This window comes from Ammodytes marinus, assembly GCF_949987685.1.
Source record: "Ammodytes marinus genome assembly, chromosome: 1".
In the NCBI taxonomy this organism is placed as follows: Eukaryota; Metazoa; Chordata; class Actinopteri; order Uranoscopiformes; family Ammodytidae; genus Ammodytes; species Ammodytes marinus.
The window spans coordinates 2,955,316-2,971,856 of NC_137230.1; the positions used below are offsets into that span (position 1 = coordinate 2,955,316).

General features: G+C 41.0%; 1 protein-coding gene across 1 annotated transcript in view; it reads left to right on the forward strand.

Annotated features, from left to right (window-relative positions):
- Positions 1-7,605: 7,605 nt before the first annotated feature.
- efl1 (elongation factor like GTPase 1) overlaps positions 7,606-16,541 on the forward strand; it is a 96,753-nt gene continuing 87,817 nt past the window's right edge. Inside the window, exons 1-7 of the mRNA XM_080034230.1 lie at positions 7,606-7,634; positions 8,606-8,708; positions 10,432-10,499; positions 10,619-10,703; positions 12,062-12,195; positions 13,129-13,266; positions 13,923-14,146. Coding sequence (XP_079890356.1) covers positions 8,618-8,708; positions 10,432-10,499; positions 10,619-10,703; positions 12,062-12,195; positions 13,129-13,266; positions 13,923-14,146 — 740 coding nt within the window. The 5' untranslated portion in view covers positions 7,606-7,634; positions 8,606-8,617. The remainder of the gene's footprint in view (positions 7,635-8,605; positions 8,709-10,431; positions 10,500-10,618; positions 10,704-12,061; positions 12,196-13,128; positions 13,267-13,922; positions 14,147-16,541) is intronic.

Below are 16,541 nucleotides of genomic sequence, written 5' to 3' on the forward strand. Positions count from 1 at the left end.
ACATTCAAAAACTTGACATCCACTTGTTTGGTACATTGAGCTGCATCTTTCTATCTAACGTAGTTTTGCGAATGTCATCCATAGGGGGCGCCAAAACCACAAAAAGCAAAGAAAACGCGTTTGGGGCTATAACTCCCACACCGAACATCGCACATTAAAAAACTTTACATCTCCGGATTCCGTGAAGCGAGGGGCCGGCGCCGCGGACGACAACGCCCGATCCCGAGTCGCGTGGGAGGCTTGGCCCCCGTTCACAACTGCTTGCAGTTCTAGTTCTTTCTTATTATTATTCTTCCACTCGTAGAACTGGTGCTGCAGCCCAAACCGTAAAGGGTTGGGACATGCCACTTGCATGGCTTATCCAGGTCCGTGCCTGGTACGCAGACAAAAAAATTCAGACATGCCGGCCACTAGGTGGCGCTACAACAGCCGAAAAACACGTTTGGGGCTATAACTCCCACACCGAAAGTCCGACAGTCAAAAACTTTATATCCACATATGCCCACAAGTCAGCTGCATCTTTTGAGATAGGCCACGCCCATTTGCGTATATATAAATTTTTCGCTACATCGCAAAAACTGTGTCAGTCACCAAAACATACTCCTCCTACAGTTTTCGCCCGATTTGGACGAAACCAAAAGCATTATTCTCTACCGACTCCCACGAGCAAGATTTGGTCAAATAGTTTTTCTACGACCATCGGAAGACCAAACGGTAGCGCTTTAAAGATTCGCGAACATTCCTTAAAAAAAAAAAAAAGGGGGATTTTCTTGAAACTGAAGGGAGACTATCATGGGGCATACCTGAGTCTATGGCAAAAATATGGGCAACAAATTCCTATGTGGGCCGGACTTATTAAAAAAAAGAGTTTTTCAATTTTTTTGCCTGTTTTCGCCATTTTCTAAGTCTTTAGGCGGGAAAATTCAAAAAGTGTCTTTACAATGGAGAGGTCGACAATTTGATTTTGCTATAACTCCCCAACCGAACATCGCACATTCAAAAACTTGACATCCACTTGTTCGGTACATTGAGCTGCATATTTCTATCTGACGTAGTTTTGCGAATGTCAGATAGAATAGCGCCAAAACCACTAAAAGCAAAGAAAACGTGTTTGGGGCTATAACTTCCACACCGAACATCCCACAGTCAAAAACTTTATATTCACAGATGCCCACAAGTCAGCTGTATCTTTTCAGATAGGCCACGCCCATTTCCGTATGGGATTTTTTTTCCCTACATGGCTGTGTCAGTCACCAAAACACACACCTCCTACAGTTTTTGCCCGATTTGGACGAAACCAAAAGCATTATGCTCTACCGACTCCCACGAGCAAAAGTTGTGTAAATAATTTTTCTACGACCATCAGAAGACCAAGCGGTAGCGCTTTAAAGATTTGCACATTAGCTACCTTGTACCAAACTGCTCCTAAATCCAAAACGATTCATCCTATTAACACCAAACTTCACACATGTGTTTGTCCTATGGTTCTCAGGTTGGTTCTACTTTTTCCTTAAATTGCTCCAAAAGGGGGCGCCAAAAACACACTTGAGCATCTTTCTCTGCGATTTTTTTGCCTTTTGGTCTATAACTCCCAAACCAAACATCCCACATTCAAAAACTTTACATCCCCGGATTCCGTGAAGCGAGGGGCCGGCGCCGCGGACGACGACGCCCGATCCCGAGTCGCGTGGGAGGCTTGGCCCCCGTTCACAACTGCTTGCAGTTCTAGTTATTCTTATTCTTCTCCACATAAAAGTGGTGCTGCAGCCCAAACCGTAAAGGGTTGGGACATGCCACTTGCATGGCTTATCCAGGTCCGTACCCCGTACGCAGACAAAAAAATTCAGATATCCCGGCCACTAGGTGGCGCTACAACAAAGGAAAATGCCTTTTGGGCTATAACTCCCACACCGAAAGTCCGACAGTCAAAAACTTTATATCCACAGATGCCCACAAGTCAGCTGCATCTTTTGAGATAGGCCACGCCCATTTGCGTATATATACATTTTTCGCTACATCGCAAAAACTGTGTCAGTCACCAAAACATACTCCTCCTACAGTTTTCGGCCGATTTGGACGAAACCAAAAGCATTATGCTCTACCGACTCCCACGAGCAAAAGTGGGTCAATTAGTTTTTCTACGACCATCGGAAGACCAAACGGTAGCGCTTTAAAAATTTGCGAAAATCTGTAAAAAAAAAAAAAAAAAGGGATTTTCTTGAAACTCAAGGGAGACTATCATGGGGCATACCTGAGCCTATGGCCAAAATATGGGCAAGAAATTCCTTTGTGGGCCGGACTTATTAAAAAAAAGAGTTTTTCAATTTTTTTGCCTGTTTTTGCCATTTCCTAAGTCTTTCGGCGGGAAAATGGGAAAATTCAAAAAAGTGTCTCTACAATGGAGAGGATGACAATTTGATTTTGCTATAACTCCCCAACCGAACATCGCACATTCAAAAACTTGACATCCACTTGTTTGGTACATTGAGCTGGATCTTTCTATCTAACGTAGTTTTGCGAATGTCATCCATAGGGGGCGCCAAAACCACAAAAAGCAAAGGAAACGCGTTTGGGGCTATAACTTCCACACCGAACATCCCACATTCAAAATCTTTACTTCCCCGGATTCCGTGAAGCGAGGGGCCGGCGACGCGGACGACGACGCCCGATCCCGTGTCGCGTGGGAGGCTTGGCCCCCGTTCACAACTGCTTGCAGTTCTAGTTCTTATTATTCTTCTCCACATAAAAGTGGTGCTGCAGCCCAAACCGTAAAGGGTTGGGACATGCCACTTGCAGGGCTCATCCAAGTCCGTACCCCGTACGCAGACAAAAAAATTCAAACATCCCGGCCACTAGGTGGCGCTACAACAAAGGAAAAGGCGTTTTGGGCTATAACTTCCGCACCGAAAGTCCGACAGTCAAAAACTTTATATCCACAGATGCCCACAAGTCAGCTGCATCTTTTGAGATAGGCCACGCCCATTTGCGTATATATACATTTTTTGCTACATCGCAAAAACTGTGTCAGTCACCGAAACATACTCCTCCTACAGTTTTTGCCCGATTTGGACGAAACCAAAAGCATTATGCTCTCCTGACTCCCACGAGCAAAAGTGGGTCAAATAGTTTTTCTACGACTATCGGAAGACCAAACAGTAGCGCTTTAAAGATTCACGAAAATTCCTTAAAAAAAATAAAAAAGGGGTTTTTCTTGAAACTGAAGGGAGACTATCATGGGGCATACCTGAGCCTATGGCAAAAATATGGGAAAGAAATTTTTATGTGGGCCGGACTTATTAAAAAAAAGAGTTTATCAATTTTTTTGCCTGTTTTCGCCATTTTCTAAGTCTTTCGGCGGGAAAATGGGAAAATTCAAAAAAGTGTCTTCACAATGGAGAGGATGACAATTTGATTTTGCTATAACTCCCCAACCGAACATCGCACATTCAAAAACTTGACATCCACTTGTTTGGTACATTGAGCTGCATCTTTCTATCTAACGTAGTTTTGCGAATGTCATCCATAGGGGGCGCCAAAACCACAAAAAGCAAAGGAAACGCGTTTGGGGCTATAACTTCCACACCGAACATCCCACAGTCAAACACTTAATATCCACAGATGCCCACAAGTCAGCTGCATCTTTCTACATAACACAGTTTTGCGAATGTCATCCATAGGGGGCACCAAAACCGCAAAAAGCAAAGAAAACGCGTTTGGGGCTATAACTCCCACACAGAACATCCCACATTCAAAAACTTTACATCCCCGGATTCCGTGAAGCGAGGGGCCGGCGCCGCGGACGACGACGCCCGATCCCGAGTCGCGTGGGAGGCTTGGCCCCCGTTCACAACTGCTTGCAGTTCTAGTTCTTCTTCTTATTCCTTACGTAAAAGTGGTGCTGCAGCCCAAACCGTAAAGGGTTGGGACATGCCACTTGCATGGCTTATCCAGGTCCGTGCCTGGTACGCAGACGAAAAAATTCAGACATCCCGGCCACTAGGTGGCGCTACAACAAAGGAAAAGGCGTTTTGGGCTATAACTTCCGCACTGAAAGTCCGACAGTCAAAAACTTTATATCCACAGATGCCCACAAGTCAGCTGCATCTTTTGAGATAGGCCACGCCCATTTGCGATAGGATAGATTTTTTGCTACGTCGCAAAAACTGTGTCGGTCACCAAAACATACTCCTCCTAGAGTTTTTGCCCGATTTGGACGAAACCAAAAGCATTATGCTCTACCGACTCCCACGAGCAAAAGTTGGTCAAATAATTTTTCTACGACCATCGGAAGACCAAACGATAGCGCTTTAAAGATTTGCGAAAATCCGTTAAAAAAAAAAAAAAGAGGGATTTTCTTGAAACTCAAGGGAGACTATCATGGGGCATATCTGAGCCTATGGCCAAAATATGGGCAAGAAATTCCTTCGTGGGCCGGACTTATTAAAAAAAAGAGTTTTTCAATTTCTTTGCCTGTTTTCGCCATTTCCTAAGTCTTTCGGCGGGAAAATGGGAAAATTCAAAAAAGTGTCTTTACAATGGAGAGGATGACAATTTGATTTTGCTATAACTCCCCAACCGAACATCGCACATTCAAAAACTTCACATCCACTTGTTTGGTACATTGAGCTGCATCTTTCTATCTAACGTAGTTTTGCGAATGTCATCCATAGGGGGCGCCAAAACCACAAAAAGCAAAGGAAACGCGTTTGGGGCTATAACTTCCACACCGAACATCCCACAGTCAAACACTTAATATCCACAGATGCCCACAAGTCAGCTGCATCTTTCTACATAACACAGTTTTACGAATGTCATCCATAGGGGGCACCAAAACCGCAAAAAGCAAAGAAAACGCATTTGGGGCTATAACTCCCACACAGAACATCCCACAGTCAAAAACTTTACATCCCCGGATTCCGTGAAGCGAGGGGCCGGCGCCGCGGACGACGACGCCCGATCCCGAGTCGCGTGGGAGGCTTGGCCCCCGTTCACAACTGCTTGCAGTTCTAGTTCTTGACATAATGGATAAAAATCTTCCTTATATGATTGTTTTCTCTCCTGTGGCCCTAAAACTCTTCTGTACTTTAGTATGTAGTGTAGTAAAAAGAAAAAGTATGTGATTTGGAACGCAGGGATTATTACACTGCCTGTTGACTTGCAGCTTGACTGAGGGGAACGTAAGGTATTGATAAAAAAAGCATTGGAATGTTTTACAGAAATAAAGACAGTTTGGTCATTTCATAAATGTGGACATGGTTGTTTTTATTTAGGAAAAAAAATGTATCCAGCTGAAAGAAAAAGATAAGGGTTATCCAAAATCTATACGTTTGAAATGGGAATGTACAATCATTGTTCAACTTGAGAATCACACAAGCATGATGTGGAAACTTTAAAATAAAGAGTGCGCACACTGGGTGAATTTTCAGAGCTCATATCCAATGGTTAAACAAAATAGATTTATTAGACAAACTAATAAAAAAATAATTATTTGCTCAAGGTCCACTTCAGCTAGCTAGCATCTGAGCTTTCTTCCACATCTCATAGTCTTCCTTGGCAGATGGAGCTGGTCAAATCTCCGCTTGTAAGTAGTTCTTTTTTTTTCAAGCTATTTATTTATTTATTTTTAACAATAAAACAGACACGTAAACGCAATACAATAACAACGACAAAAACAGAAGACACAAATAAATAATAGCTTGAAGGTGGATTGCTTAAACATCAGTCAGTATTAAGGATAAAACAGAGTCAAATAAAATAAAAGTACAAACAGCAGCAGAGCACATGAACCAAGCAGTTAAGTATTTCCAACAATTTAAAAAATGCTTTCCACAACTGACGAAAACTATCTTGTGAATTATGTTTGTTAATGTGTAGTCACAGAGAGAAATGCTTCAGGAGTCGCAAACTTGTAGTTTGTTCCCCCTCTCCCACAAACACAAAACTACAGTTATACCTTCTCACGCACATGCACAATTCCTATTCTATGATTCACAAATTATGAAAATGATGCAAAACACAATATTTTCTACAACGACAAATTAGTTATGCCCCAAACATGTAGGCCTACCTTTAGTAACCAAGCAAGCACAGAGCGATATGCTGCATTGAAAGTCTCATACTCTTTTCTCAGTGAATGCATACTTTTTGTTATTGTATCAACGTGTTTTGATGCTGAATCGATTTATTTCTGTATTATTATTATTATTATTATTATTATTATTATTATTATTATTATTATTATTATTATTATTATTATTATTATTATTATTATTATTATTATTTTTTTTTTTATTTCCTCCCTCTCCCAAGTCTCATTGGTTCTCAGTTCACTATATAACAGAAAGTTTGGAGCAGAACTAGGCACAACTTTTTAGTTTGCCACGCTCTGTTCCAGCACACTCTGTCCCTTCAACCATGGAGGCAGAAGAAAAACTTTGAAACTTTGTGAGTCCAAAATACTCTGAAAGATTTTGGATTTCGAAGTACTTTAGAGGAAGAGTCTTTTAAAACACTTCTTTAAAACTCTTGACACAGATGACTTGATAAAATACTTAAACTTTAAATGGGAATGACAGAATAGGAGACCTCAATGGTGATTGGAATTAACGGAGATTGGGTGAAATAAACCTTTCCTCAGTGTAACAATCTCTCTTAAATCCTTTCCATTTTTAAGGTTTCGGGGATTTTAGATAAGTGATAGGCACAAGAATAATTTAGAGTGCATGCAATAACTCTATCTACATCTTGTGCTTTGCAAAAATTGGAAAAATACACCAAGTTAACATCTATTAGGGGAAAAATAACTCTATTGAATTAGGCAATAGGCATATAAACTATTTTCTTTTCCTTTCTTGTCCATTTTATGTAATATTCCTATACTCTCTTGTAATTTGTAAATAAAATCCCTTAAAATGTTGTAAGCCTCAGTTTGAATTAGTTTATAGCTGGAACAGAAGGACTTTAGGTATAGGGTTTTTTCTTCAAAAGAGATCGTTTCGTCCCTGGGGAGGTAAGTACAATTTTACGGAACATTACTGATTTAAAACACACACTACCTCATACAACTAACCTCTCTGTAAGGAGAGAATATACTTTAATTCCTTCCATGACCATACGCAGGGTTTTGGGCATTGGTTACATATCTGTTGTGCCTTTTAGAGGGATTTTAAAGTAGGCTATAGTACATGCATTAAAAAAAAGGTTTACTTTAATGTGGGGACCTTTAAACAAGAGCAGAGAGAGAGAGAGAGAGAAAGGTCTCTTATAAAGTACAACTTAACTAAAACCAGTGGGAATTATCTTAAACTTTCTTTTATTTAGAGAGAATGGATAACGACCCCATAATACTAAGCGGATACAGGTTTATTAGGAATTACAAAATAGACTTGATAGGCTAAACTTAATTAACAGACGGATCTTTCCGGTCCTGATTGTTTCAATGTGCAAACTGGAATCTTATTTAAATGGTATTTTAACAAAGTAATCATTAATAGCTAGTTACAACCTAGACATTAAAACATGGAAGACGCAAGCTTTTTATTTTATTTTTTAGCAGGTACCCTGAACGCAGCAAGCAGTGTGACGTCTCCAAATGGGCGTGGTTAACTTGCCGTATCAACTTCCGGAGAAACAACGTGAGTTAAGCTTGTCCACCTGTGTTTAAAATATGCGCATATTGTCGTAACTCTGTCACATTTACCTCAGCGTAGCAGATACGCTTGTGTCGGGTGTGTTGTGTGGAGACTTTAGACGCAGGGCTGGCTCTAAGTAAATACCTGGGAGAAGTTTGAATGAAGCTAGCTACAGTGTTAGCGGATAGACCTCACTGACAGTAGCCTACCTCATGTCAGGTTTAGTTTTAGCCTACCATTTGTTTTCATTGTACTCCACTAACAAGAGTTCATGTTTTAAAATCAGTCACTGTTCAAACTGTGTTGTCTAAATACATGGCGTTATGACATTAGCTAAAACCAGTATAAGCACAGACTGCACACAACTTCATGTAGTGTAGTGTGGGCTGACACTGTGCTGTCACATCATGGACCTAATTTAATAGAAGAGCGTTGTCACTGTATCGCCATAGCGCTCAATGTGAACACGAGGAACAAATTAGCTAAAGTCGCCGTATTTTAATTGTAGCCTACTGTAATGTGTTGTAATGTTGTGTTGAAATGTTAAATGCCATATCGATCACCTAACAAGGAAAGTTATCTACATATTTGTGACAACAGCTTTTTTTAAATTAAGACATCCCATCCATCCGCTCTTAGCACTTTTCACCTCATAGGCTACACAACTTCATTTGAGCCTAACTGGCACTAATGCAATGTCATGTGGTGTAACAAAAATCGAACTACTACGAATAATATCTTTAATAATGCCTGTATGATGTTTCAAGCTTTTTCACAGGTTAAATGACGATGTTGAGAGTTTGTACCAATCCTTTGTCCCCAGCACACCTCTGACACTAGGGAAAAACACCTTATCACTGTTTAAAAAACCAAGGCTCCAGTGCAGTGTAGTGTACAGCAGAGCACAGATCTGGGACCAGCTTGATGGAGGCTTGAAGCTGTTGCACTCTAAACTAACTGACTTACTTGTGTAGGAGCTCTGGACCATGGGGCTCACCAGCCTGGAGAAGATCATTGCCCTGCAGAAAAACCCTGCCAACACCAGGAACCTCTGCATTCTGGCTCATGTGGATCATGGTGAGTGGAGTCAACTCCCTGCTGCACCAGCTTTTACAATGGATGGACATAGAAGTAGCCTTATGTTGACCTACATTGTTTGACAGAAAACAACTTACGTATTTGTTATTATGAAGATGTATTTAAAGTAAGAGGAATATGATTTGGTTTTGTGGTGTATGGTTGGGTCATATGTATACAATTATCTCAGTATCACTTTTATGATCATCTCCACTTAAGGTTTTTAGACTCAGATTTGATTAATTTGTATATAAAAAAAAATTCACGGTGAAATAATTTGGTGAAAAATGGTATACATGTGTTTTGATTGATTTAGACCAGGGGTCTCCAACAGGTCGATCGCGAGCTACCGGTAGCTCGCGGGCGGGTTTTCAGTAGCTCGCCTGATAGGTTGACCGACTTTTTTTTTACAAGTTAAAAATCTGATGAAGGTAAATGCACCTCTTCCCATGGTCAAAACTTTGCGATTTGCGGTAAATAAATGTTCACATGTGTCTCAAAGCGTTTCTCTATCAGCTGGTGTGTGTGCTGCTCTGCGGCTCTGCATGCGGCCATGCATAACTACGGCATGCACTGTCTTTGACCTTTGCATAAATGTATTTAATCATTTTAAGGGGAAAACACATTGTATTTAGTTATTTGTAAAACAGCCTGCTATAGTAGCCATACAAGATTTATTTTCTGAATTTCAATGCTGCTTTATTTTTACGTTTTAAATTGGGAAATACATGTTCCAAAACGACCAATAACCTCTGTATTTAAAAAGAAATCAAGCAAGTAGGCTAATAATAACCATTAATGAATTATAGGCTATCGCATCACAGTAGGCCTAATTGTCCACAATAATCTCACAACAGCCCCTATCCAAAAAGAAACTTTAAAAATGTACAACTGTAAGGTCAGTTGTCTGTTTTATTCAAATAAGCAGTTGTTTATTTCTGTAGTGCGTATTGGCATCTTTGAGCAAAATACCCCCAAAATTTTCGGCGCACCGCGTTGCGCCGTGCCTCCTCCACACCTGGGTGGTGACCACCTTGACTAAGACATTTCCTGGGGAAACACTGTTGCGTCACAATAAGAAGTGTAATACAGACATTGATGTCAATTTTCACTGATATGTGGCCCACAAAAAGTGTAAAGTAATGTGTTCTTGGACCTTTGATGGGAAATTATTTATGATAAGCATTGGGTATTGCAATTTCACACGTGTACAAACAGAAGCTTAATTCATTTGATGTGTGCTATATAAATAAATATAAGCGAATTGATACAAGTAGCTCTTGGCCACTTTAATTTTTTCAAAGTAGCTCTCAGTTGAAAAAAGGTTGGAGACCCCTGATTTAGACATTACAGTGTCATATCTTCAAATGAAACATTTGGTAATGATGTCATCATTTTGAAGCTTTTTTTAAGGGTGTCAGTGAGTCAAAATATTTTAATAATAATAATACATTTTATTTAAACGCCTTTTACGACTCTCAAGGACACCGTACAATCAGAGAAATATAAAGTACAATCAATTGAATTAAAAACAGTTCAAATAAAGTGGGCAATGGATGAAGGTGATATGGTGAAATGGGCAGGGAAGATCAGGAGGGGTTATGTGTGGACATAGAAGTAGCCTTATGTTGACAATTGACAATTTCGGCCAAAGGGACGATATTCTGTTCTATTCAATTCTGTAAGGTAGTGAAATCATCTGAAACCCTTTGTGTTTCTGCAGGCAAAACCACTCTGGCTGACTGCTTGGTGGCCAGTAATGGGATCATATCAAGTCGACTGGCTGGGAAGGTAAGTCATGCTTTATGACCTGTTCATGATGGGCAGGATTCCACTCCTAGTTTAATATATTATTTGTATTGTTGTTGTTATCATTATTTGTGCTTATTTGAGATGTGTGGATCCTCCAGCTCAGGTATCTGGACAGCAGGGAGGATGAACAGATGAGAGGAATCACCATGAAGTCCAGTGCTATCTCTCTGCATTACACAAGTGGTAAGTGGCTTTCACTTGAACCTTTCTCAGTGTTTGACCATGTCCCTATGTGGTGTTCATTACATTTCAGGAATAATGCTGGGATGATTTGCTGTTATTTCTTGTTGACTCATAAGTTGTCTGGCCTTTTTCATTTCTAAATTCCATTTGACAGAAGAGAAAGAACCAGCTAAGCATACTAAGTTGTCGGTGCAGAGAGCAGTAGTGGTGCTGGCAACACAGTAAGAGCAGGATATCAGTGATTGCATGCAAAAAAAAGCACGCCTTCTACTTTTTAATTATGATTATAGAGCAAAATGAAAGGTCCCATATGAGGAAAAACTTACTGTGAAAAAACTCAATCAAACTCATTCAAGCAGTTGTTTATTGGGGAATGTAGCATATAAACTCAGCAGACACTTTAGGCAAGGCAGGCAAGGCAAGTTTATTTATATAGCACAATTCAGACACAAGGCCATTCAAAGTGCTTTACAGGGGCAAGATTAAAATACATAATACACATTAGAAAAGTGAATGAATAGAAATGAAACATTTAAAAGCTAATGAGTAGAAATGGAACATTTAAATAAAATACAAATTGCAGGTTAAAATGGGAACAGAAAAGAGGTCAGACTTCATTTAAAAGAGCTGAGAGTTGCAGCAGACCTCAAGGTTTCTGGGAGTTTGTTCCAGATATGTGGAGCATAAAAACTGAAAACTGCTTCTCCTTACTTTATGAGGTAAACCTTGCTAGTCCCAGGTTGGAAAGTTTTTGGACGTGAGTTTTAATAACATGACTTGTCACCTTCAACCACACTGTGGTTTCTAGCTACAAAGCATTGACTAGTATAGATTAATACTTTTGTATCTCAGCTCGTTACTTATTATTTTGAGAAGATTATTTTTGTAGGATTAAAAATGAAACTGGAGTTTGACTTTACTGTGAATTAAAAGCTAATAAATGCTCAGCAGTTTTAAGCTATAGTGCGTAGCTTCTGTCGCCCCCACGAGGAGTTCTGAGTTATTACAACAACAGTGTCGGTGCAGCTACATGAGGTAAAGCTTTCAGTCATCATGCATGGATTCTATACCTTCTGCTGTACGTCCAGGTTTTTTCTTAGCAGTAGAATCAACAAATGAAACATTTCTTGGGCTCTTCTTGGGCTTTTTCTGACACCAGTTTGTAAACGCTGCCATACTGAGAGAACAGAGAGAGTTTTGTGGAGCTGATAGGCTTAATCAACTTTATGTCAACTCATTTGGCGATGGCTTGAATGTACCAGACATACGTTTATATATACACAAATTACGCACTATAGCTTTAAGGGCTTATGGAGAGTGCATTCTAAATGATTTGTGTGTGAATGTTGTCATCTCAGGAGAAGAGGAGTACCTACTGAATCTGATTGACTCTCCCGGTCATGTGGACTTCTCCTCTGAGGTGTCCACTGCAGTGCGGCTGTGTGACGGGGCCATTGTAGTGGTGGATGCTGTGGAGGGAGTGTGTCCACAGGTAACTATCACTTACATTTATACTTACACAGCCTTATGTCCCATTCTGTAAGATCTTTGTTAATAAGGAGAGACGTCTTATTAACTGGAGCTTCGCATTCCTTCCTGTGAACTGACCCTGCGTTCCAAATCGCATACTCTATCTTTTTTTCTATACATACTACATCCGACCATATTAAAGAATCTAGTTAGGATGCAGTATGCTAAAATTAGGACATACTTTTACTTATGTATTTCATCATAACATTGCGCCTTGATCTTGCCTCTTGCTTTTACATCCGTCGCATCCCTGTTTGTTTTCATATGGAAGCTCCGTCGATGTGACGTCACTTCCGATGCGCACTGGATTGTGGGTCAGAATCCCCCAAATAGCGTGCTGTTTTCAACACTACAAACCTCGGCTGGATCTGGTAGACATCCGGGTATTTTTAAGCATGCTAAATCGACCACAAGAATATGGACATCCTTAATATCTTTTCTCCCATACTAAATAGCAGAAAGTATGCGATTTGGAACGCATGGTTGCAAGTCTGAAAGTTTTTTTTTTTTTTTTGGATCAATGTATTGGATGTCTTTTCATATATGTCATTTAACATAAACACTGGCTCGGTGTTTAAGGTTCTGCCTGTCCGATTCAATTTGAGAGTGATAAGGTGAAGTTCAGATGGACAGTGTAGGAACTAGAGCTCTCTATGAGCATGGCCCCTACTTTGATATGCCCACAATGTATTCAGAATGACAAACAGTAAGGCAGTAATTAAATAAAACACATTACTAACAGATAAGAAAATCCTTTAAAACAAGAGACACACTAAAATCAAATCAAAAGACTGCATTGTACTGATAACTGTGGAACACAATCAGAGGTAAAGTGATAGATACAAATGCTGTGTAGAAATGTATATATTTTAATGCATGCATGTATTGTGTGCAGACCCAGGCTGTGCTGCGTCAGGCGTGGCTGGAGAACATCAGGCCTGTCCTGGTCATCAATAAGATAGACCGGCTTATCATGGAGCTGAAGCTCACCTCTCAGGAGGCTTACACACACCTGCAGAAGATCCTGGGGCAGGTGAGGAGCCCAGCTCTCAGCAGTCTACTGCACTACAAGCCACAGAGACTCACTACTTAAAATGATGCTTTGTGTGCTCAGCTACATTAACCCATTCAGACCGGATGAGACGTCCACGCGTTTTGGTACATAAAATGCAACGTGATTCGCTAAAATACACATGTGGAAGGCAGTTTGTTAATGTTAATAGGCAAAGGTTATGATTTACAGTTTTTATTTCATATTTCTAGGTGCTACACAGACTGAGAAATTATAATGTTTTCCTATTTTTGTTTATTGATTTATTTTAAATGTCTTAATGCTTTTGAGGGTAAAGGCAGTGATTCAGTTAAAGCCAAGGGTTTAAGCTTTTAAATGGTTTTGTTTTGGCTGGTTGTGTTGAAACAATGCTCAGGTCATAGGCTATTTGGGTCATAGGCTATTTGGGTCTTAATATATATATATATATATATATATATATATATATATATATATATATATATATATATATATATATATATATATATATATATATATATATATATATATATATATATATAATGGGTTCAATCATTGAATGGATTCCAAATTCTTCTATAATTTTTCTTAAGTTTGTATCTTAATGTAGAGTGCTTTAACTTAAGTGTTGGTGTGTGTGTGTGTGTTCTCCCCTGCAGGTGAATGCAGTGACCGGGATTTTGTTCTCGTCCAAAGTGATGTCAGAGCGAGCAGAGAAAGAGGAGGAGGAGAAAGACAAAGAGAAAGAGAGCCAGGTCATTAGTGGAGATCAGGTTTATGACTGGAGTGCCTGGCTGGAAGAGACTGATGACTCAAACCTCTACTTCTCTCCTGACCAAGGAAATGTGGTGTTTGCCAGCGCTATAGACGGTTGGGGCTTCAGGTGAGATTGGTCCTCTGTAAAACTGCATCCATGACATCATTGATGGGCATACTAGTCTGCAGGGTATAGGTGAAAAGAAAGGTTTTAATCGGTTAATAATAAAGTTTTATTGAGAGAGGAAAAAAAGGAAAAAAGCAAAGGTTTTCATATGCAGAGATCAGTGGAACAGTGATGCCAAGGCCACACTGGAGCCTGAAGTGCCACACAGCACCTTGAAGTGCAGGCAGTTTGCTCTCTGCGCCATGTTAACACATAAGACTGTTAACACCAGCGCAGAGCCCACAGACAGAAACCAGATTTTATTTTAAATCAAACTTGATAAACATGTTATTAAGGTTTGAATGTGTTCATTGAAGGAGAAAGGGCTCCCCTCCTCTCCTCCAACTCACACTGAAAAATTGTAAGATAAAATACCTGATTAAAAACTAGGCGCCATAGGTGTGGCCATACATGTACAGTTTTGAGAAACATAAAAACATTATAAATTGATGCGGTTAATTACAAACTGATCAACCAATTGTCACTTCCTCACAGACTCATAGACCATGTCGCATTTTTCTGAGTAATATTAAGAATTATTTGCTGTAGCTCAACAATGACGTGTCAAGATGGCGCCAGTTTGTTTGGCAGCTCGTCGGTCGCGTCAAACGCTGTTAAGTTTATTGTTTGCTGTCGCTCTGTTCATCTGTGTCTGCTGTCCGAATGTTTCGGCTCTACTGGTGTATGATCGCCAAACTTTAATTAACATCCGAGTTTCTGCTGAGACAGTACTGTGCAGACATGATCTAGTGGATTGGACCTCAAGCCTCCCTCCCCTGCTGGCGGATATCCCAGCTCACCTGCGCCGTACACCTTGCGCCCCTCCCTGGAAGAAGCGGCGAAGACGGCGTGGGAAACGGGGCGGTGTGCTGGTGAAAATCAAGGCCTACCTGTCGTCCTCCTGTGTGTTTGATCCTCGCCTCCGACGTGAGGGTTTTTGCTACTCTTCCGCTGTTCGGTGTGCATTGCAGCTCAGGGGTCCCTGGATGAGAGCTGTGGCTCTGTGCCCTCCTTCTGGTGTCTCACACTCTTCTCCCATTCTGATGCCTGCGCCCGGCTCGCTGCTCCTCCCTGCTGCTTCTCTTGGACCTCCGATGGTGCCGGCCCTCCTCGACCTGACGGCGGCGCTTCCTCCCGGTCTCCTCCGAGCGCGCCCAGGCGGCGCTGTGCACTCAAGCCTCCGCCCGCTGAGACGTGCGGCGGCCTCAATCACTGTGGCTCCTCCGGTCACACTCAAGATGGCTTTAATAAATGCTAGATCGCTAGCAAACAAGACGTTTCTGCTGAATGACTTTTTTACATCCCGTGAGTTGGATTTTATGTGTCTAACGGAGACGTGGATACACGCTGGTGAGTACATAGCTTTCTCAGAAATCCTCCCTCCAGACTGTACTTTTCTTAGCTCCCCGCGGAGCACTGGTAGGGGTGGTGGAGTAGCCTGTGTGTATAAATCCAGTTTCAAATGCCGGCAGATTCCACCGGTCACTTTTTCCAGTTTTGAGCTTCAGCTTTTTGAACTCAATTGCTCTCCTCCCATGCTGTTTGGTGTGGTGTATCGTCCTCCGAAATACAATAAGGATTTCATACAGGACTTTGAAAGTTTCATCTCTGGTGTCATGGTTGACTATGAACATTTTTTAATTCTTGGTGATCTAAACATCCATGTGTGTTGTGAGACCAGACCTCTGGTAAAAGACTTCTTATCTCTGATTGACTCTTTTAACCTAATCCAGTGGGTTTCTGGCCCAACGCATGAAAAAGGTCACACATTAGACCTGGTGCTGTCTCATGGGGTGCCTGTCTGTGTACACGAGATCTGTAGCAGTGCCTGCATTTCCGATCACCTGCCTGTTTTATTTTCTGCTACTGTCCCCTGTTCTGTTGCTGAAACTAGTCGTGCTGCTCGTCGTTACCGTGTTATAAACTCGGACACTACACTGATGTTTTCTATGGCTTTCGATGAGTTTGTAATTTCATCCATAGATGAGTTTGTTTCCTTTTGTCCTGAAGAGCTTGTCGCTATTTTTGACACAAAATGCACTAGCATCTTGGACTCTATTGCCCCTATCAGGAACAAGTCCTCAAAGGCTTCTTCTGAGCCATGGATAAACGACTCTATCCGAGCTCTCAGGCGCTCCTGCAGGCGTGCTGAGAGGAGGTGGAAGAAGGACAAGTTGCATGTGTCTTTTGGAATATTGCGGGACTGTCTACTGGAATATCAGAATGCTGTAAAAGCCGCCAAAGCTGGCTACTTCTCTAACCTGGTCTCAAACAACATCAATAGGCCAAAGGTTTTGTTCAATGTTCTGGATTCTCTTGTAAACCCATGTACAACTGATCCCATTGTACCTTCACC